Below are 22,802 nucleotides of genomic sequence, written 5' to 3'. Positions count from 1 at the left end.
TCTCAAAGGGAGGCGTGGGAAGCAGCGCGCTCTCGCTCTCCAAAGCGGGTGGTTTGCTTGTTTTTATTTTCCTCTTGAGTTCTGTAGAACTTCCGGTACCCAGTCGCATACCGTCGGGCTCCCCCTTTAATGTGCGGGGGCGAGAACGACGAAGATGCGCAAACGCCTGTAAAAAACCAAAGCGACGCTGCTCCTTATCGGGGGCGGGGAGTTGGGGAACGAGAGTCGTTGCGCTTCTAAACACTCTCGCCCCTCAGGAGGAAGAGGAGGAGGAGGGTTCCATTGGGAACCAGAAGTGCGTTGCGCGGCAGGCTTTCCGTAAAGGTGGGCAGAAGTTCCCTCTTTGGGTTTCTCCAGCAAGTTCGGTGTCCGCTCGGCCTTCGCGGAGAGAAGCTGCGGCGGCAGAAGGGATGGCGGCGGCAGGGGCTCTGTCTTCGCTCAGGCGCTGCGGGAAGGTAAATGTCGCCGTTGTTTTCCAGGGGCTCAGCTCGGGGCGGGGGGGCTGTTTTCAGATCCAGGACGCAGGTGGAGGCTGCAGGTGGGCGGGTGGATCGGCTGCTTTGCAAGCAGATGGTCGCAGGTTAGAATCCCGGCATCTCGAGTCAAAAAGAGTCGGGAAGGCAGTGCGAGAAGAGGAGCGTAGTCCAGATGTGCAAGGTAGTCTGCCCCTGATAAGAGGGAGAGTCCTCACCTGTGCAGGTGAGCTGTGTCCAAGAACAGATCCAGCCACGGAGAAAGGTTCCCTTGTTGAATTTCAGGAGGATGCACGGGAAAAGGACAAGAGGGCGTGGGTGCACACGGTCTCCATGCGTTTTGGGATTAGGAGGCACAGTTGCCAGATCGGAGAACGGGATTTTCAGATGCTGCTGAGTTCTGGCACCTCTCACTCTCTCTTTAGAAATGGAGAAAGGGTGTGTTTGTGCGCAGGGGAGCCATGAGGTGATCTCTCCTTCATCCCACACCCCTTTTCACTCTGTGGAGTAGGCTAAATTTCCATACCCTTTGTTAAGATGTGCCAGTAATAATAATAAGCCTAACGCAACAGTTCTAAACATCAAGGTTTCAGCTCCACAGAACACTGACCTCTGAATGAAAATGCATATAACTCTGCTGCAAAGCTGGGTGTAAGCATGGTCCTTTCAGTGATCATCAGGGCAGCACTATGAGATAGAAGTGTAGAATAAGCAGGATGCCCCCCAGTAGGTGCACCAAGCCTGGCTTACCACCTTCTGAAGAAAATTAATGCACATTGCCAACTAAAGAGGGAACTACTATAAAGCTACTAAGTCCAGCACTACTAGCTGTTCAAGATTGACTTAGGAAATAAAACTTCATTCATGTAGGTCCTTTATTGTAGGAATGAACAAGAGAACTTGGTAGCCCCATATTTCAGTATTTTTGAAAAGAGAGCTGTAAAATACTTCAGTAGTGTTTTCTCCTAACTTACTTCATAAGAAATGGTAGACTGTCATTCTAATCTCTTAAAATCATTACATGTCTGTTACAAATATAGACACATTGGTAATTTTAGTTGGTGTCTGTTCACAAAAGAGTGGATCCAGAAGAGGTCAAGCAGAACTCCACTGTACATAAGACTAGTTAACCTATTGCAACATGAGCTTTCAATAAGACTGCTAAAACAGGGATAGAAAAAGAGCAAGTCCATTAGTCCAACAATTTGTCACCAATCACTAAGGTTTTTCACTAGTGATTGCCTCAGCCAACTGTATATTGTATACTGTAAAGAAAAGTGTGGCGATTCATCTTGTTCATTACCCAGAACAGGGATGAACCAGCTTTTTAACATTAAGAGTTTGTGCCTTTAACAGTAGGGAGGGTTTTTTAAATTTATATTTACAGTAATAGCTTCTGATGCTACTGTGCTCTGAAAAGCTATGTATGCTAAAATCCCCATCTATGCAACTGTTACATTAGGTACCTTAATGTAGAAAGGCTGGCCTTCCCTATTGTAGAAAACTATAATTCTTTCAAACATAGTAGTCATCTACTGAGTTTGGTGTGAGATTCTGCAGTACAGAAGTACGTATTGTTTTTTGGTATTTACTTATTTTATGTGTGCCAACCCCTTTCAAGGCCCTAACCCTAGAATGTGAACTTTCTACATAATTCAGGAGTTATTTGCAAATGTTCCTGTATATTGCCCATTGTAAATTTTATAGTGGAAGATAGCATAACAGGGAGTTCCCTCTTTTTATAAAGTGAGAGCAATCTTGGCTTACTTGCCTGTCAGCAAGAATTTGTTTAATGTGAAGGTGGGTTGACTTGCAACTTAAAACCCAATCCTGTGTACTTAGCCCATATCTAAGCCTACCGAAACAGGTTTGCATGTATAAGCAAGCCACAGTTAAACTAAACAAACCATTTGCATTTAATCTAAATGTGTCCAATATGTTTAAATCTGCATAGGACCTAACAACATAAATCAGGCCACTAGGTTCCAGTACTAAACAATTTTTATATTGTAGTTATTGTAGTTTTATATACTGTAGCACCATCACTCTGCATGTCACTTTACAGAGCACCTAAACAAAAATCTATGTAGATTCTTTATAATCTAGTTTTTTCAAAAAGGCTGAAGTTACCTTAACAAAATGGAAATTACCTTTCAGTCTGTTCTGCCTGAAATTAAGTTTGGTTTGTTTCAATGTTAAATTTAAGCACATATGCTGTTAGATATAAGCAAGTCAAAGGATTGTTGCACGATAATCCTAAACAGATTTCTGTTGAAAGGTGTCTCTCCTAAGTGTTCTTAACATTGGGGGGGGGGCCTTACTTGTGTTCTCAGCAACAAAGCCAGAGAAATAAGATTGCTTAAAACAAAGAATGAAAATCAGAATTTACAGTCTTGGACTATGCAAATGTTGTTTCACCATATAAGATCTTGAAGTTGTTCATGTGCATGTTCATCAGTTGATTACTAAAGCAAATCAAATGATAACCTGTGTGTGTGACTCAAAACATCTAACATGATCAACAGAGACAACTTCTACAACACCTGTAGCAACCACCACATAAGTCAAGGGCATGCTGTATTGCAGGGGTAGCCAACATGGTGCAGTCCAGATACCTTATTGCACATTCCCATCACCCCTGACTGTGGCTTTGCTAGTTGGGGCTGATGGGAATTGGAAGCCCCAACTTCGGGAGGGCACTATTCCTGATATAGGGCTGACTTTCATCCTGTTTATATTCTGAAGTATCTTGTAGGACACTTTTGTTCACTTGGGAGCAGTTTCTTTCCCCAGTACCCCAAATTATAATATCCACCCTTGCTCACAACCCAAGTCTAGTGATGATGTCCTCATTAGTCACTTTGGTCTGAGTCTGCCCTTGCTCCCTGAGATTTCATGGAAATATCTTATTTGTAGTTTCAGGCTAAGATTATTTTCTCTAGTGGTATTGTTCTCTCCTTCTTAAAATATGTTTTGTCCACAGCTGAGATGGAATATGCCTCCATGCATAAACTTTTGCATGAGGCAACCCAGTTTCTTTAAATCTTCCAAATCTGAGCCTTTACCAAACCTACCCAGTGAGGGAGTAACTTGTGCTCCACTTCAGACATTTACAGAAGAGGAGATCATGATCAAAGAAATGGGTAATGTATTTGAATTCTATCTCTATGGGCGAAGTCTGCTATCACTAAATCAATTATTTTCTACATGGCATGCGATTTATAATAATGCACTGAAGAGAACGAATCACTTCTGTAAGCAAGAAATTCCCCACCCCCACCCCATAAATTGTTAGCTCATTTTCAAAAATTGATGTTTTGAAGAATTAAATGTCGGTTTAAGTCTATGTACACAATTCTCTGTTACATTCTAGGCAGAGGGGATAAATACTGTTTTCCCCACTACACTATGGTAAACTTCAATCAAAATACCTAAATCTAACTGTAGCTACTAGTGCTATCTTACCTACATTTGTGAATTTTATATCTGTTAAATTTATGGCTTCACTGCAACTTAAGACTGAAAATGAGATTCTTTATATCTTTTCTTCCTTATAGTGAAAAAGTTTGCTCATGAGCGAGTGCTACCATTGGTACAGAAAATGGATGCTGATGCAAAAATGGATGATTCTATTGTACAAGGGCTATTTGAACAAGGGGTTTGTACATATTTTGGTGTTTTTAATGCAGTATGTAGCTTCTTCCCTTTGCACACTGAGTACTGTACGTATACATTTATGACACAATAAGCAAAAGGATGAATGATATAATTGAAAGATGGTCACAGGGCTGACTGCTAGCTTTCATTCTGTTTTTCTGTAAATATTTGTAGCTTTTCTTCTTCTTAGCAGATAGAAAATTTATGCAGTTGTTTCATTGGAGGTAGATTTAAGGGGAAAACATTTGGTGACTAAGGTTACTTCCTGACCCCACTTACATGGGAGCAAGCCCAAATGAATTCATAAGGAGTTGCTTTTGAGTGGACATGGCTAGGATTGCACTTTGGGCATTTTGATTACTCTTTGCTTAAATAAGAGGCACAAGTAACAATAATGTTTTAGTATTATGCCACTCTGATTCTAAAATTTGCTGTTTCAGGAGTACAACAGCACAAACAAATCTGTAGGATCACAGTATTGGATCTCAAACTTGAGTGTGCTGATAGCCAAATCTTGTGAACATTTCCTTAGAGTTCAGTGGGAGGCTGTGATTATAGGAGGGTACACATGAAAATTCCTTTCGGAATCAATGAGTGGTATTCAACTAAATTTTACTCAGAGTAGACCCATTGAAACTAATTGAAATGAGTCATGTTCTTTAAAATTCATTGGGCCTTTTCTGGGTGAAACTTAGTAGAATACCACCCAATAGCTCTTTTTTCTAGCAAAGATTATGGAAGTTGAGTAGAAATCAGAATTCATAAGGTTTCTCCACCCACTCCTAACAATAGCTTGTTCTTTCTTTTTCAGCTGATGGGTATTGATCTTGATCCCAAATATGGAGGAACTGGATTTTCCTTTTTTTCCACTATTCTGGTGGTTGAGGAGTTGGCCAAGGTTGATCCATCAGTATCGCTTATGTGTGAACTCCAGAATACCTTAACCAATAAATTGTTTACGACGTATGGCACAGAAGAACAAAAGCAAACCTATTTGCCTAGACTGGCAAAAGACATGGTAGGTGAAGTATATTGGCACATAAGTTAAATATGCATTTGCAGAATTTCCACCTTAAGGAACGAACTGCAGAAACCTATGTAGATTTATTTAGAAGTAAGTTCCACCAATTTATTGAAGGTTACTCTCAAGTAAGCGTGCATAGGACTGCAGCCTAAGAGCTCCATCCACAGCCTAGCCCTAGTTATACTAAACCAGTTGAGTTTAGGCATATTTGTGTCTCATTGACTCCTGTGAGTCTTCGGTTGGGTTAAAGAGATGTTTACAGCCAAATCATTCAAAGTTTTTGGAGTTAAACTGTTTATTTTCATCACCCTTAAAGAGGCCACTAAACTGGCCTGTGGCAGAGCTTTTTGTATATTTCTCATTGCCAATCCACAGCATAACAGTGTTCCTGTTATTGCAGCAGCTGTTCCCCCTTTCCTCCATAGCACTGCTGTACAATAGTAGACGTGTGACTTTGTTCAGGATGAATGAGAATGTGGCATTCTGGGAAACTGTTTGCTCTGATTGAAACAATAAGTAGTGTGGTGTAGTGGTTAAGAGCGGTAGATTCGTAATCTGGTGAACAGGGTTCGCGTCTCCGCTCCTCCACATGCAGCTGCTGAGTGACCTTGAGCCAGTCACACATCTCCGAAGTCTCTCAGCCCCACTCACCTCACAGAGTGTTTGTTGTGGGGGAGGAAGGGAAAGGAGAATGTTAGCTGCTTTGAGACTCCTTCGGGTAGTGATAAAGTGGGATATCAAATCCAAACTCCTCCTCCTCCTCCTCCTCTTCCTCTTCTTCTTCTTCTTCTTTGTTTTCCAACCAGTGCCATTCAAGAAAGCGTTGAGTGTTTTTTCAATTGGAGTGGTGCGAAAATGTTTGAGAGACTATATTGTGTAAATACTTGGATTTACTTGTCTTGTGGATTAAATATGCCACTGGTTGAAAAATAATCCTTTCTTACTTGATTACCTTGCTGTACCTATGTTCTCAAAATGTTTGCAGAGTGAATATATCTAGTGACTTGACTTTATTTTAAAATGATAGATGGGCAGCTTCTGCCTTTCAGAGCCTGGTTCTGGCAGTGATGCGTTTTCCTTGAAGACTCGTGCTGAAAAGAAGGGGGACTACTATATCATCAGTGGGTCAAAGATGTGGATTAGCTTTGCTGAGCATGCAGGAGTGTTTTTGGTGATGGCAAATGCCAACCCTTCCGCAGTAAGTAGCTAAAACAGTTATCACTTGATCTTACTAATTGATTACAAGGTATAAACTAGACTTGTACCTTGCTTATACTGGCAGTCTTCCTTTTTCTTCCTGTATCCTCAATTTATGGAATTTCTGCTGCTGCTTTGGAAATTTGCTAAAAACAACAGAAGAGCAGAGTTAGGAACCTTGATATCTCTTTCTCTCTCTTTGCCCCCCAATCCCTCCTGCCTGCCCTGGTGTTTTTCTTATCCTATTTGCATCTGAGAAGCCCTGTCTGGAGTATCCATACTAGTGAGTAAAAAGGTAAAGATGCGAGTGACCCTGTGGTCTAAACCACTGAGCCTCTTGGGCAGTCAGGATGCAGTCAGACAAAGAAAGGTGATTACACAGCTGTTGTACAGTTTTGCGCTGTTCATGATTAGGCACTGTATTGCACAACCAGCAATCCAGAACATTTATTTATATACAGTGGTACCTTGGTACTCAAACAGCTTGGCTCCAGGACAAATTGGCTCCCGAACGCCGCAAACCCAGAAGTAAGCGTTCTAGTTTGCGAACGTTTTTCGGATGCTGAACGTCTGACGTGGCTTCTGCTTGAGATCAGGAAGTTCCTGCAGCCAATCAGAAACTGCGCCTTGTTTTTTGAACAGTTTCGAGAGTCGAACGGACTCCTGGAACGGATTACGTTTGACAACCAAGGTACCACTGCAGTCAGTTTCACAGTTAAAAGCGTTTACAATAAAAACAAATCTATGTATAAAACTAAATCTATATACTCCCAGGGGAACTGAAGGAAGCAGTGGTGTGTCCACTCCTAAAAAAAAACTTCATTAGATCCCTTAGACCTATCCAATTACCGCCCAGTTTCAAATCTTCCATACCTGGGTAAGGTAATTGAGAGAGCGGTTGCTGAACAGCTTGGTAGGTTTCTGGAGGAAACATCGGCATTAGATCCATTTCAGTCTGGTTTCCGTCCTGGTTTTGGGACGGAGACGGCTCTGGTTGCCCTAACAGATGATCTCCGTAGGCAACTGGATCGAGGCGGGTCAGGACTGCTGATCCTTTTAGATTTGTCAGCAGCCTTTGACATGGTCGATCATGATCTTCTGGACCACCGCCTTGCAGACGTGGGGATACAGGGCATAGCCCGTAACTGGTTGTGCTCTTTTATCTCTGGTCGGGGACAGAGGGTGGCACTAGGGAGGGAAATGTCGTCGCGCCACTCCTTGGTATGTGGAGTGCCGCAGGGCGCAATTCTCTCCCCGATGCTTTTTAACATCTTTATGCGCCCCCTTGCCCAGATTATCTGGAGCTTTGGGCTGGGCTGTCACCAATATGCTGATGACACTCAGCTCTATCTGCTGATGGATGGCCACACCGACTCGACCCTGAACACACTGACCAGATGCTTGGAAGCTGTGGCTGGATGGTTTCGTGGGAGCCGATTGAAACTAAATCCTTCGAAGACAGAGGTCCTATGGCTAGGTCGGGATGGCATGGGGGTGAGGGACCAACTCCCTTCTCTTGCGGGGGCCCAATTAGTGCCATTGCCTTCCGTTAAGAGTTTGGGTGTAATCCTTGACGCCTCCCTTTCCATGGAGGCGCAGGTTACAGCAACAGCCTTCGCCGCATCAAGCAGTTGGTCCCTTACCTTTCCCGCCCTGACTTGGCCACAGTGATCCATGCGACGGTCAGCTCCAGGCTGGACTACTGTAATTCGCTCTACGCGGGGCTGCCCTTGAAGCTGTCCCAGAAACTCCAGCGGGTACAGAATGCTGCAGCGAGGCTCCTCACGGGGTCTCTGCCATGGGAGCATATTCACCCAGTGCTTTTCAAGCTGCACTGGCTCCCGGTGGAGTACAGGGTCAGATTTAAGGTGCTGCTTTTGACCTTTAAAGCCCTTCACGGCCTAGGACCCTCGTACCTACGGGACCGCCTCTCTCGGTATGCCCCACGGAGAGCCTCAAGGTCCATAAATAGCAACACCCTAGTGGTCCCAGGTCCTAAGGAAGTTAGATTAGCCTCGACCAGAGCCAGGGCCTTTTCAACTCTGGCTCCGGCCTGGTGGAACGCTCTGCCTCATGAGACCAGGGCCCTGCAGGATCTGATTTCTTTCCGCAGGGCCTGTAAGACAGAGTTGTTCCGCCTGGCCTTTGGCTTGGAGCCAATTTGATTCCCTCCCTCCCTCCCTCTCTCTCTCTCTTTTTTTTCTTTTCTTTTCCTTCTCCTCCTGCGACGAGGCTACATTTTAATATTTTAATGTTCCATTATTTTAATGTTGTATTTTATTTTTGTTTTTAAGTTGTAATCATTCTTCTTGTTTTTATTATTGTTTGTAAGCCGCTCTGAGCCCGGCCTTGGCTGGGGAGGGCGGGGTATAAATAAAAAATTATTATTATTATTATTATTATTATTATTATTATTATTATTATTATATAGAAATAATTTCAGATCTAATACAGACACAGATTGGGATAAAGACCTTCACTTAAATGGCATGTTGAAAAGGAAATACTGGGTACCCTTGGCAGGAATCCAACCCTAAGCTAGGATGTGTGAATTCTGGTTTCTTGCAGCTTCTCGTTTTTCCAATATTAAGATGGGTTCTCCACAGTTCTACATGTTTCCTAATTCTTTTTTAAAGGTACACACAAACATTTGCTAGTATTTTATTTCATTACACCCTTTTTTGTATGGAACGCTGCCTAATATAATGAGTTTTGTGTTCTATTTTTTTACTGATATATGCATTTTCCATGCAACCTTAACCTTACATTATTTGGTTGGAAAACTGCCCTGCAAAAATCGGAGCAGTGCAGATTTCAAAGGATTGTTGCATTTTCAGAATGTGTGAATTAGGTATATCTGCTTTTAATGTGAACTGAATTGAATTTCTACCCCATCCTTATTATCAGCACAGTTAATTTTCCGTATGTCTTTCCTTCCTAGGGCTATAAAGGAATTACCTGTTTCATAGTAGATCGTAATACAGAGGGCCTACATGTAGGAAAGAAGGAGGATAAACTGGGAATCAGAGCCACATCTACATGTCCTGTAACATTTGAAAATGTGAAGGTGCAGTAGTCCTTTTAAAGCTGTGGAATTTGGCTAAGTTGTTGCAATACTGTAGCTCAGTACAAGCAGCTCAGTGGGATGCAGTTGCATAAATTAGCATGAGTTTGGAAGATGAATGGTGCATTACTCACAGGAGGTTGGCTTAAAAAAAACACTTTTAGAAATATAGCAAATTTAGATTTGAATCACAGACGAACGCAATCTGTTGATTTATGATTGATCCAAATTTACAAAAATTTTGTCAGCCAAAAGCCATACAGTAGTTTGCTTTTTTATGTTCCTCATAACTGAATGTAAAATAGACGTTTGGCTCTGCAGTTGTATGGAAGCAGCGTAGTGAGGTTGCTGGTTTCAAAGTCGTATTGTAGTTTGTTGCTTTGTCTGTGTGCGTTTTTGTAAACCGCCTTGGGAAGCAATTATGTTCGAAAGGTGGCCTATATTTTTTAAATAAATAAATGTGGAGATGGAAGTAAAGGGCTACTAGCAATTAATTGATTTTGCTTAATTCCTCAGGTTCCTGTGACCAACGTGCTTGGGCAGGTTGGGCAGGGCTATAAGTATGCCATTGGAATGCTCAATACGGGAAGAATAGGAATAGCTGCACAGGTAAGTATCGCTATAAATACTTAGGTCCAGTACAGACATAACGCACAGTGTATACAGTTTTGACTGCCCCCCACCAGTCCTGATCTCAAAAAGGATGTTGCAGAATTGTAAGAAAAGCCCTTTTAAGTGTCATCAAGTTACAATTACCTGAATCAGGAGAGCCACCACTGTCCAGACACTGTGGCTGAAGGTGTGTATACTTAAAACCTATTACTCCCTCCCCCATTATATGATTTGCAGCAGGGCTGGGCCCTTCAGAATGTGGCAGAGAACGTGGGGTCACACGCTTCCCCTTCACCCAGCTGTAATCATGTGAGGGGATGAAAGCCTGAGTATGGCTAAAGAGTCTTCCGCAACTGTAGTTAAAGAGATTAGGAGCTGGCTGCTGGATTGCATAATTCCCTACCTACACGCTCACAGTCCTTTGTTTCTCTTGGAGAAATACAGTGGTACCTCGGGTTACATACGCTTCAGGTTACATACGCTTCAGGTTACAGACTCCGCTAACCCAGAAATAGTACCTCGGGTTAAGAACTTTGCTTCAGGATGAGAACAGAAATCGCGCGGCGGAAGCAGCGGGAGGCCTCATTAGCTAAAGTGGTGCTTCAGGTTAAGAACAGTTTCAGGCTAAGAACGGACCTCCAGACCGAATTAAGTACGTAACCAGAGGTACCACTGTAAAGTGCACCTCATCACGGCTTAACATTCTTTAAGCACATAGGCTCGGACCCAACAATTATTGGGCGTGCCCAATGGGATGTTTTGCCTTTTTTTCTTTGAACAAGAGGTTTCCATGAGATATCGCAAGCTGCTTTTGAATAGCCCCTTGGTTTTCAGAAATGCTTTGTAATGAGGGCTGCTCTTCTATGTGTCCTTGGGCACATGGAAGTAGTTGCATAGTTCTTTGAATTTTAGCCACAGTGACTAGGTTTCAGTCTCCTTTAGAAGCCTCCTTTCGCCACTCACACCAAGAGTATCTTGACTAAAGACTTTGTTCCAACACCTTGAAGAGAGATGTCATGAGCAAAAACCCAGGTTCCCTTCCTCTCCTCGCCCCCATTAAAAACCTGGTTTTAATTTAGAATTTAATCAGCATATTATGGAAAAAAACCACCCTGAGCTATTAAGTTTAGGAGAACAGTATTAATAAGTAAGTAACCTTATCAAGGCATTACACATTAATGTTGTTAGATTATCACTTTCCATATTAAGCAGTGAAATGGACTGCTGGCGACTGACTAGGTATTATTATGCTGTGTGATGGGGCATTGAAAATTAAATGAGTAAAATGAAAGTGACGGTGAGAAGCTCTTAGAAATACCCGACTTCTAGATTCTTTCACTGCCTTTTGAATTCTGCATATAAGTAGGTTAGCTTGGTTGTTTTTTTTAGTGTTTCTGGAATACAAAAGCTCTTCAATCCTGCGGTTGTCTTATGGGCCCCTAACAACCAAACTCACTCCTGGCAATTGTCACAAAGCTTGTCTTGCCCTTTTAAAGAGGACTGTGACATTTTTCCAACCACATTAGTAACATTTGCTTTTTGTTGTTGTTCATTCACAGATGTTGGGATTAGCACAAGGATGTTTTGACCACACCATCCCATATACAAAGGAGAGGTCCCAATTTGGAAAAAGCACATTTGATTTTCAGGTAACGATGAGTGCATTCTGTAAAATGGGTCTAAACACAAAAAGAAGTGCTTATCACAGCTGATATTTTGTAGGCCACAGTATTATAACTTCTTAACCACTGCCACGTTTTGTTTGAAGGATTACCTGTCAGTAGTAAATGTGAAGAAAACATTTTAAGTAGTAATACCTTTCTGACTATCGGTGTGGCAGAACTTTCTATAACTTGAGTGAGAACTCGTTCAGCTATGAATTTTTATACAGTTCTACCATGATGCGGTTATATCTTGCATCATGGTAGAATTGTTTAAAAGTTCATTTGTAATTTGTCATTCAAGCTACAGTTTGGTTAACTACTGTAATATTTGCAGCATTATATTTCACTGTAGTTGCCATAGGATGTGTTTATAAAACGGTAATTATAGTAATGATTTCCCTTTGCTTTTTTGGTTATTTTTGGCTTGGTCTTTTGGCACTTTAGACTTCATTCCTTACTTGGAAATGAATACAGTTCTATTTACACTTGAGTAAACAAATAATTGCTATATCAGTCACTCGTAGGATCAGGAACTGAGCATTATATCTGGCAGCTGGGGAAGGGAGGATGATTTTCTCTTGCAAGTTTAATTTTACATGGAACTTGTTTCTTTCAAGGGAATGCAACATCAGATTGCGCAAGTGGCTGTACAGATAGAAGCTGCAAGATTGTTAACCTACAATGCAGCTCGACTTGCAGAAAGCGGAAGACCATTCATAAAAGAGTCAAGCATGGCCAAGTATTATGCAGCAGAGGTAAGCTGTATTTGAGATTCTTTTTTGCCTTTTCTTTTTAAATGAAACATAACTGAACTGTGGCTTTATATTATTACAGGTAGCTTATCATGAGACATCCTGAAGCAATTTGCAATAAAAGCATATATGGAACAATTCCTTATCAATACAATTAAAACATTTGCCTATATAAAACAACCATATACACAATTTAGAACAATATATATATATATATATATATATATATATATATATATATATGCTTACGTAGATTTTCACGGGTACAGGAATGCAGGTTTTGGTGTCCTCGGGTGTCTTCCCGTGTAAAAGTTGGGGTGTCTAGGCGACGTTTCGACGAGGTCTCACTCGTCATCTTCAGGCTGGTGCTTTCGGCTTCTTGTTACTGGAACAGAGCAGGATCTCAGTGTTTGAGTTCCTATAAATACTGTAGAGGGGGTGTGGTGTATAGCCTCCAATGTTCTGGGCAGAGAGGAAGTTCCCAGGTTAGTGTGCCTTTTCTTCTTTTGTTCCTTAATTACTTGAGAGATATCTTGAGTGATTTCTTGAGTGATATCCTGAGTACCACTTAGGTGGGTCATTAGGTGTGGATTAGTTGTTAAAGTCTTTGTGTCTTGACCTCTTGAACTTTGTGAAGAGTTTTCCTGAGAAGATGGCTGTACTGTACTTAGTTGTGCTCTGGCTTGGCTTCGTGTATAGGGGCGAGCTGTGGTTTTGTGGCTTGTGTCAGCCAGATCTGTGTAGGGATTGCAGGGGGGTGCAGCATCCGGAGGTGCCACCATGGATTGGCTACTGGATGGTGTCTGTAATTCATCTGTGGAGAGGGTCTGGGTTTGGGTCTGGTGTGGTTGATTGGTGTTGGCGTTCTGTGTGCCTCTGGATCTGGTGTCAGTTTTTGTGGGGAGGGCTAATTTCCAGATGTCTGGCAAGCGGGATGTGTCGTCACGCTTGTTCATGTTGTGAGGGTGTTTCTCTATCTCGATGGCTTCCATGATTATTCTCTTGTGGTGATGTTCCGTGTTAAAGAGCAATTTTCTTCTTTTTTGACGGCATTCTTGTGTTCTGCGATACGTGCATTTATTCGTCTGTTTGTTTGTCCAATGTAATCCAAAGCTAATCCAAAAGGAAACACCCCCCAAAAACCAAGACACAGAAGAAAACAATGGCATGGCCCTCCTTCCTTATATCAAGGGCACTACAGATAAAATTAGCAAAATCCTCCATAAACACAATATCAAAACAGCCTTTTGCACCAACCAAAAAATAGCCAATATCCTCAGAAACCCCAAGGATAAAATCCAGTTGGAAAACCAAGGGATCTATGAAATACCCTGCAAAGTCTGCCCAGCCACGTACATTGGACAAACAAACAGACGAATAAATGCACGTATCGCAGAACACAAGAATGCCGTCAAAAAAGAAGAAAAAACTTCCTCTCTTTTCCAACACATGAAAGAAACAGGACACGAAATTAATTTTGCAGATTCCAAATTGCTCTTTAACACGGAACATCACCACAAGAGAATAATCATGGAAGCCATCGAGATAGAGAAACACCCTCACAACATGAACAAGCGTGACGACACATCCCGCTTGCCAGACATCTGGAAATTAGCCCTCCCCACAAAAACTGACACCAGATCCAGAGGCACACAGAACGCCAACACCAATCAACCACACCAGACCCAAACCCAGACCCTCTCCACAGATGAATTACAGACACCATCCAGTAGCCAATCCATGGTGGCACCTCCGGATGCTGCACCCCCCTGCAATCCCTACACAGATCTGGCTGACACAAGCCACAAAACCACAGCTCGCCCCTATACACGAAGCCAAGCCAGAGCACAACTAAGTACAGTACAGCCATCTTCTCAGGAAAACTCTTCACAAAGTTCAAGAGGTCAAGACACAAAGACTTTAACAACTAATCCACACCTAATGACCCACCTAAGTGGTACTCAGGATATCACTCAAGAAATCACTCAAGATATCTCTCAAGTAATTAAGGAACAAAAGAAGAAAAGGCACACTAACCTGGGAACTTCCTCTCTGCCCAGAACATTGGAGGCTATACACCACACCCCCTCTACAGTATTTATAGGAACTCAAACACTGAGATCCTGCTCTGTTCCAGTAACAAGAAGCCGAAAGCACCAGCCTGAAGATGACGAGTGAGACCTCGTCGAAACGTCGCCTAGACACCCCAACTTTTACACGGGAAGACACCCGAGGACACCAAAACCTGCATATATATATATATATATATAGCTTGATTGTAATGCAGCCTCAAAGTGGCTTACTGAAAGAATGAAACAAGAAAATCACCCATTAAAAACAGCATTTTAAAAATGATTAAAATCAGCAATAAGCCAAATACCGGATTAAAACATTCTACATGTCTGAATAGGCTTGACAAACAGAGTACAGTGAAGGCACCAACCTGATATCAGTATTCTCACGGTGAGGATAGTACAGTATTGATTTGAATCGAGCAAAAGTCACAGCATGCTTCATGTGTTTTTTGCAGGTTGCTACTCTAACAACAAGTAAATGTATTGAATGGATGGGTGGAGTTGGCTTCACAAAAGATTATCCTATTGAGAAATATTACAGGGATTGCAAGATCGGTAAGTAGCAGTTTCTTAGAGATCATCTGCTGAAAATGAAAACGTAGCATTTTTATCCAGTTTAAGTTTGAATGATCAGAAAGTTGTCAACAAAGCACATTTCTCGTTCTCCATCTCCTGATATGGATATTGAGTGGCAAGTCTATAAGAATCTGGAAGTCTGATTGTTTGTCAAGTTTTGATCTACAATCTTAGCCATACCAGGTTCCTGACCTCTTCACTGCCCCAGGTACCTACAGGCAAACTGATTAGATACCTTAGTTTGTTCGTTACCCAGAATGTAAATCTGATAGTCTCTTCGCATAAGCTGCATAGGCAAATCCATGCTACCTGCCCCACCATGCGGCTATTATATCATTCGCTTCCAATCCTTAGTTGCTCAGAATTGCATGAGTGAAAAGCAGGCCCCATGCCTCTGGATGTGGAAGATATAGGGGCTAATTTCTGTTAGGAAATGCATTGTTCTTCAGCAAAATTATGACCAGCCCTATCTATGTTAGACTGTACAAATCTGTGTGGATATCACAATCTCATCAGTCACTGATCTGCAGCCTGCCATAATGGACTGTCTCCACTAAAATATGTACAAGAGGATATGAAAGCAATACCTACTTTACACATACAAGTTATAGGGTGGAATTGAACATTCGTGAATAGACTTCTGCTTGCACAACAGGACTTCTCATTCCTCCCTCCTCCCACGTGCCTCCCAAATCTGAATTGGAGGGACCCCCAGTCCCTCAGAGCAATTGTGTGGGAGGCTGCAGAAAAAGGGTAGAGGAAGCAAAAGTCCTGTTCTGCAAATGGAAGCACACAGTCACCTCTGGAGTCAATCCATAACTTTTGTGAGCTTGCCCTTTCATCTTCCTTTGTAATAAAACCACACCACATTCAAAGTTTCTACTAAATTGTTTAACATACTGCACTGATCACAACAAAAAATACTCCAGCGGTAGAACTTGAGGCTGCATTATCAGATCTTTTTCACTCTGCCTCTATTACATACCTTTGCCTCATATCTAATGTTTGCCATAACTTGCTTAAATCACTGTTTATCGCTGTTTATATTATTGATTCATTTATTCCCCCACCCTGATGGTTTGTTTCAGGTACAATATATGAAGGAACTTCAAATATCCAGCTGAACACAATCGCAAAATGCATTGCTCAAGAATACTGAGAATACAGAAAATCAAGATATTTAATTACCGCTACACTACTGGTGTGAATCAATTTCTAAGACAAAATTAGAAAAATTGTGGTAATTTTAAATATGTACAAGACTGCAGCATAAGTGACTAGACTGTTACACTTCAGTAATGTACCATAATAACTAATTTTCCCAACTATAATGATACATGCCGTTAAAATCAACCTTCTTTCGTATCTACACGTTGGGGTTTGTAGAACTGATAACTTCACTTGATTCTGGGCTATCACGGCTTCTCTGCTTTACCATGTGGGCTCTTTGAACTTTTGCACCTGCTTATGAAGATCCAACACACAAATATATAAACTGTGAAAAAGAACTAAGTATCCAAGAAATCTCTGAAATTCTATTCACACAAGTGTGATGGCCCTGATCACATGGGAGCTGTAATGAAGTTACACTAAAAATACCCTACAACCCATACATGTCTGTGAACTACAGAAGTACCAATGGTCGGTGCTTGGAAACATGGCCTAAACATGATAATAATGGACAAAATAGCCCACCTCTTTGATTGATTCGCAACACTGTACTTGGGGAGTTGGAACAGACTTGTCCTATGGTTGTTAAAATGGAGATGAAGGAACTAACTGATACAGGGCCTTTCCTATAGGATGGTTAAAAGTCGGTACTTCATGCTTTATTCTGGGCATCCTGTAAAAATGCATGCAGGTCTCAGAGCCAGCAATAAGTAAGACGTTTGCTTCTGAATAGTCCTGTTAATTTTGGCTATTGCAATGTGTCCAGGAGTATGTTCATTTCCATGGCACTACTCTGTCATTAATACTATGAAGAGTATGGCCAGGAAGAATGCTTGAAGGTATTTTACATAGAACTGCTTCACTGGAACATAAAAAGGTAATATAAGATTCTGGTGTCTGTGGCACTACAGTATCATGAAATATTGTGCAGGGTTGCAAGTGATTAAGTGAGAAAGCAGTGCTGGTTCCACTGAAGCCAATGGGGTTTTTATCAGCTTCCTGGTGATCTTGCATTCTTTTTATATGTGCCGTATTTGAAACTTGAATACAGTGGTACCTCGGTTTAAGAACAGTCCGGATTAAGAACGATTTGGTTTACAAACTCTGCAGATCTGGAATGTCCCAGTTTGAGAACTTTACCTCGGTCTAAGAATGGAATCCGAACGGTGGAAGGGCACTGGCGGCAGGAGGACTCATTAGGGAAGCACGTCTCAGTTTAAGAACGGTTTCGGTTTAAGAACGGACTTCCAAAATGGATTAAGTTTGTAAACCAAGGTACCACTGTACACACACACACACACACACACGTTTCTTTCCATTCTATTAGTGGAAGAAAATGTCCATTTGAAAAGCACCCTCATAATAAATATTGCTGTTACTAATATTAGTTCATCCATCAGATTGGGTCAGGGGCAAGCATTTGGTTGTGTATGTGGGGAAGAAACATTGCTGAGTCCAAGCGACGGAGCGCAGCTTGAGCTGCAAAAATGCTGAGGCTAAATTGTAGATCATGCGTGGGGACGTTAAGGCAAATGCATTTCCTTGTATGCTCAGATCTTGTGATAGCTGCTGGGTTTAATCAGAAGTAGTGCTGGAACAGAATAAGCAGTGTTCTGAAGGTGGGGAGAGGAGGGGAGGGTGAGGAAGCCTACTTTGTTGTTAGGTAACGCACACATTTTGGAAGAAGCACAACACATTAAAAGGCAACCCCCCCCCCAAAAAAGGGAAGAAACCAGAAATCCAGCAGGCACGTTGAATTTCTTGTTGTTTCTGCCATCTTAGAAGAGGCATATCCTCTGTGTGACAGAAGATGTGATCTCTCTTCGATGATTCATTTATTTCCCACCTTTCTTTTCTTATGGAACCCAAGGCGGAGGCCATGTGGTTTCCAGGCACCAGCCAGGCCCAGACCTACTTGGCTTCAACAAGGTGGTGGCCTCATGTGCCTTCACTCCACAGCCTGGGAGTGCTGCCTGTATTCTTTTTTTAAATGAATGCTTGTATTAAAAAATAATTGCAAAGATCTGCAAGTTTAATAGAGCCATCTTTTAAATTTATTAAAATGCTTCAGATGGAGTAATCTGATTGACAAAACATTGCAGCCCCAGTAATAAGTGGTAGCATTACTCTTTAAGCTGGCAGTAATTGGCTATAACATTTCTATGACAAGGTCCCCACTGTGCCTTCAATCAATCTAGCTGTATTAAAAAATATGGAAAGCTTGCCTTTGTTACATTTGAGCTACCTTTGTGGGTTAAGAATAAGTATAGTCACATAGTCCAGTTATACAATGTACAAAGCTGCTCATGAAAACTGTCCAGCTACAGTGGTGCCCCGCAAGACGAATGCCTTGCAAGACGAAAAACTCGCTAGACGAAAGGGTTTTCCGTTTTTCGAGGTGCTTTGCAAGACGAATTTCCCTATGGGCTTGCTTCGCAAGACGAAAACGTCTTGCGAGTTTGCTTCCTTTTTCTTAAAGCCGTTAATACCCGGGGAATCCGCGCTCCGCAAGACGAAAAAATCGCAAGACAAAGCAACTCGCGGAACGAATTAATTTCGTCTTGCGAGGCACCACTGTACTTGATTCAATATACTTTGCTATATACCTGTTACAGGACCTGCATTCACCTCTTTCTTTTCTTGAGGGGCTCTGGGTCTTTTAACATCTGCATGTCAGTCAGAGATTCAGCAGGCACAACTTTCCTCATAACAACTCATGCCTGGGAAAGCTTTCTTTAAATTCTAGCTAGGAGGCAGCTTTTAAAAAGCAGAAATCCACTTTCAGCGGGGGGGGGGGATGTTACAACCCTAACTTGAAATGCATTAAGCATTAAGCATCTAGCATACAAGTTTTTATCACTTTGAACTGTGTGTTTATTATATCTGCTTTGGGCTGTATGCAGCTGATTGGAATCGGATTCCTTCTAAACCAAACATTAAGGAAAATCCTTGGTGAGTATTTCAAGTTAAAGGTACAGTTTGTATAAAGAGCATCTAAGGTGAAGTATTTTTGTACAGCACGCGTACTGCGTGCATTGTTACAAATATTTTTGTATGTCTTCTACCATGATTGTACACCCCACAAAGTGGCTATAAAAGTGATTAAATGCAAATGCATCTACTAAGTGAAAGTGGAATAAAACTGTAAAATAAGATTGTGGTTGATGAATGCCATACACATAACACCCTCTTCTCAATCAACAAAGCCTATGACAATGTCTTCTGACTGTGGTGTGTGCTGTCTATCCATCTACCCTACAACTACATTCTATGGAGATAGTACTTGAAGAATGATCTTGTGTGGCACAAGTAAGGCCTAGATGCCTTCCTCACTGTCTCTCTCTCTCTTCTTTTTTCTCTGGCACACATTGCTATCTCTTGCTTTCCTAATTTTTTCATAGGCTGACATTGGAAGGTTTTTGCAAATGCAAGCACAATTCATACAAGATTGCTTTCTGCCCCTGGACAAGAACACACATATGGGATTCTCTTAGTTTCTTCTCTGCTCACTCTTTCTTTCTTTGGCATCAAGGTACCCTTAAAGGCACCCCAAAAGCTTTAAAAAAAATAAAAATAAAAATATTCTACTCTCTGTCACAGTCAAGAAAAAGGATTATGAGTAATGTTAACACAAGAGACCAAATGTTTTCATACTAAACCAACTGAACAGCAAGGATACATTTGTGATCTTGGTTCAGAATGAGAAGCTAAGCAGTAATAATGGAAATAGACTTGGCTATGGCATTTAGATGGTTCTGTAAGTCCTGTTTATTCACAAATAATGCTGACTCTTCTCAGGTGCATGTATGATTATAACAAAGTAAATCCATTAGGATTGTTCTTTCAGCAGTTTTGTCATTTTGGACTTGTTGGTTCCAGGTTGGTTTCAAAATTGGGTGGCAAATTGCCTCTAGCAACTTACGTGGAATAAAATATTTTCAGATGCAGACATTTTCCTCACCTCTGACCCTAAAGTTGTCTATTTAGGTGGCAGGGGAGGCAAATTGCATCGGCAACCTATTTGAATGTAGCATTCCCACGTTTTCCCCTAATGGGATGGTTTGTAAAAGGTATTGCATAAGCATGAATGATGTACTGGAGTCAATCTTTACTTTAGTTCTGAGTGTGATTGCTTACCTTTTCCCCCTCTTAAGGCAGCCACTAGAGGGACATCCATCTACCAGTAAACAGGCTGAACATACCCAAATCTATACAGTAGAGGGCATAGGAGCTCTTCCATACAGGCCAATTTTTTAAAAATAAAAAAATGCCTAAATCACTGTCACATCAAAGATACTGGAGGGAGAAAGATGTGGAAAAGTATGCCAAAAAAAGCCTGCCAGTGTAGAAATAATTAAATGTATTCCTTTCCCTTTTTTTAAGGTTAACAGTAAGTCCTCTTTGGCACCAGAGCAAGTTGACTTTTTATGTAGTGAAGTGTTCATTCATTATGCCTTTTTTTACTGTTAGGCTTCAGTTTTTCTTTAGGACACAGCTGGCTTTTTTTTCTTCCAGGGTTGGGAAGGGGAGAGACAAAGTGTGCTCCCCACCTCCACCTCTCACATAGGAAGCTGGTTTAAACTGAGTTGGTCCATTACTCTGTCTATCTCAGTACTTCCTTTCCTTCCCAGCCCTACCTGCAGGTGCCAGTGATTATATCTGCGTGCAAAGCATGTGCTCAACAGACCACTAAGCTAGAACCTTGTATAAGGCAATTGCATAAATTTACAAATTTTCTGAAGACCATCTGGTCCAACTTGCTTTCACCCAGAAGCAAAGTCTTCTGTTATCAATTATTCCTATAAGGTTAATTCATCTCTAGTTGACTTAGCAGTAGATAAAACAAAACAAATTCCTTCCAGTAGCACCTTAAAGACCAACTAAGTCAGTTCTTGGTATGAGCTTTCGTGTGCATGCACACTTCTTCAGATACACACGAAAGCTCATACCAAGAACTGACTTAGTTGGTCTTTAAGGTGCTACTGGAAGGAATTTGTTTTGTTTTGACTATGGCAGACCAACACGGCTACCTATCTGTAACTTAGCAGTAGATGTAGGCTTATCTGCTCTTGGTGGTAACAAATCCTGTTAACTGAATAGCCATCTCTTCAAAAACGTGATTTGTTAATAAATGGAAAATACAATAAAAGAGTAGACTACAGGCAGGTTGGATGGATTGTGGACCCCACATCTCACTCCGGGAGGTCAAATTTTAAGGAAGTAGGGAAGGAAGGAAGATGCAAATTCACTTGTCAGGAGCAGAATAAACCTCATTTAAATACATTAAATACATTTCATTTTGCTAGCTCTTGGAGAATAGGGTGACCCCTGAAAGTACAGAAGACTTTTGACTGTAACTATTCAGTATATAGGGTTGCATGTAGACACGCCTTGAAAAGAAATCCAATCCAGTAGAAGCTTTCAGTGAAAAAAGGAGAGAAGGTAATTTCACCAGTTTTTATATGCACACAAACACCCCCCCACATCACTTCCCTTTTTGTTTCAGAAGATCCTCCAACTCTCTTTTTAGGGAGGTGCCACGCATAGAAAGAAGGATGGAAATCAATCACTTCTCTCCTTGCAGGAGAGTGTCCCACGAATAGAATTAGATCCATCCTACAGTCAAACCAGATATGGGTCATTTACCGTATTTTTCGCCCCATAGGATGCACTGCCCCATAGGACGCACATAGTTTTTTCGGGGGGGGGGGTAAAGAAAAAAAAATATTTCCCCCCCAGGCGCGGGGCTGGTGCGGGGGAAGCCCGAGCTTCCCACAGCCCCCAGAACACGCTGCTGCCTGCAAGCCTTGCGAGCCCGGCGGGACCTCCCGCCAGGCGCGGGAGGCTTGCGGACACCTTCCCGAAGCACAGGGCGTCCTCCGGAGGGCACCCCGTGCTTCGGACTGCAGGCTGCTGCCCGCAAGCCTTGTGAGCCCGCGGGAACTCCCGCCGCTCGATGCCTCTCGCTCTCCAGGCTTCAGCAAAATCCTGCATTCGCCCCATAGGACACACACACATTTCCCCTTCATTTTTGGAGGGGAAAAAGTGCGTCCTATAGGGCGAAAAATACGGTATATATTTTTATCCCACCTCTCTAACATCAGCTAGAACAAAAGAGTGATTCAGAACACAACTGATGATGGGCTCACCTACATTTCCTGATTGTACTGATACCATTACTTAAAAAGAAAGGTTAAAATATACATATCAACTGTTTTGATAAAGAGATTAGATATTCTAATGGGGAATATAGCCTAAAGAGCTATGCAGAACTTCTGTGATAGACCCCACTTTAACAGCTGCCTGCATTTGGACATCAAAACAGAACTCAAGGGTACTATTGTGAAATCGGAAGGTAGTTGGGTGAGGTGCTGAGAACTCTTTTCATGCCTACCGGCTTGGCCCTGGGACCGTGGGTGCCTGGGGCCACACACACCACATGCACATATGCATCTGACATCAGCATGCCCTGCAGCATGTGTGCGTGATGTCAGCACACCCTGCAGTGTCAGGTGCGCATGTCAGCAGGTGTGCTGAT

General features: G+C 42.0%; 1 protein-coding gene across 1 annotated transcript; it reads left to right on the top strand.

The window, feature by feature from the left end:
- The first annotated feature begins 295 nt into the window (after positions 1–295).
- ACADSB (acyl-CoA dehydrogenase short/branched chain) lies at positions 296–16,690 on the top strand. Its single transcript, XM_081863750.1, has 11 exons — positions 296–455; positions 3,457–3,616; positions 4,031–4,131; positions 4,942–5,148; positions 6,182–6,352; positions 9,293–9,418; positions 9,932–10,024; positions 11,587–11,676; positions 12,309–12,446; positions 14,974–15,073; positions 16,183–16,690. The coding sequence occupies exons 1-11, from the start codon at positions 411–413 to the stop codon at positions 16,251–16,253; spliced, it is 1,302 nt and encodes a 433-aa protein (XP_081719876.1). The 5' UTR covers positions 296–410; the 3' UTR covers positions 16,254–16,690.
- The last annotated feature ends 6,112 nt before the right edge of the window (positions 16,691–22,802 follow it).

This window comes from Podarcis erhardii, assembly GCF_964252035.2.
Source record: "Podarcis erhardii genome assembly, chromosome: 5".
Lineage (NCBI taxonomy): Eukaryota > Metazoa > Chordata > Lepidosauria > Squamata > Lacertidae > Podarcis > Podarcis erhardii.
The sequence above is the reverse complement of the archived record's forward strand: the minus strand, read 5'-3'. Positions and strand labels throughout refer to the sequence as shown.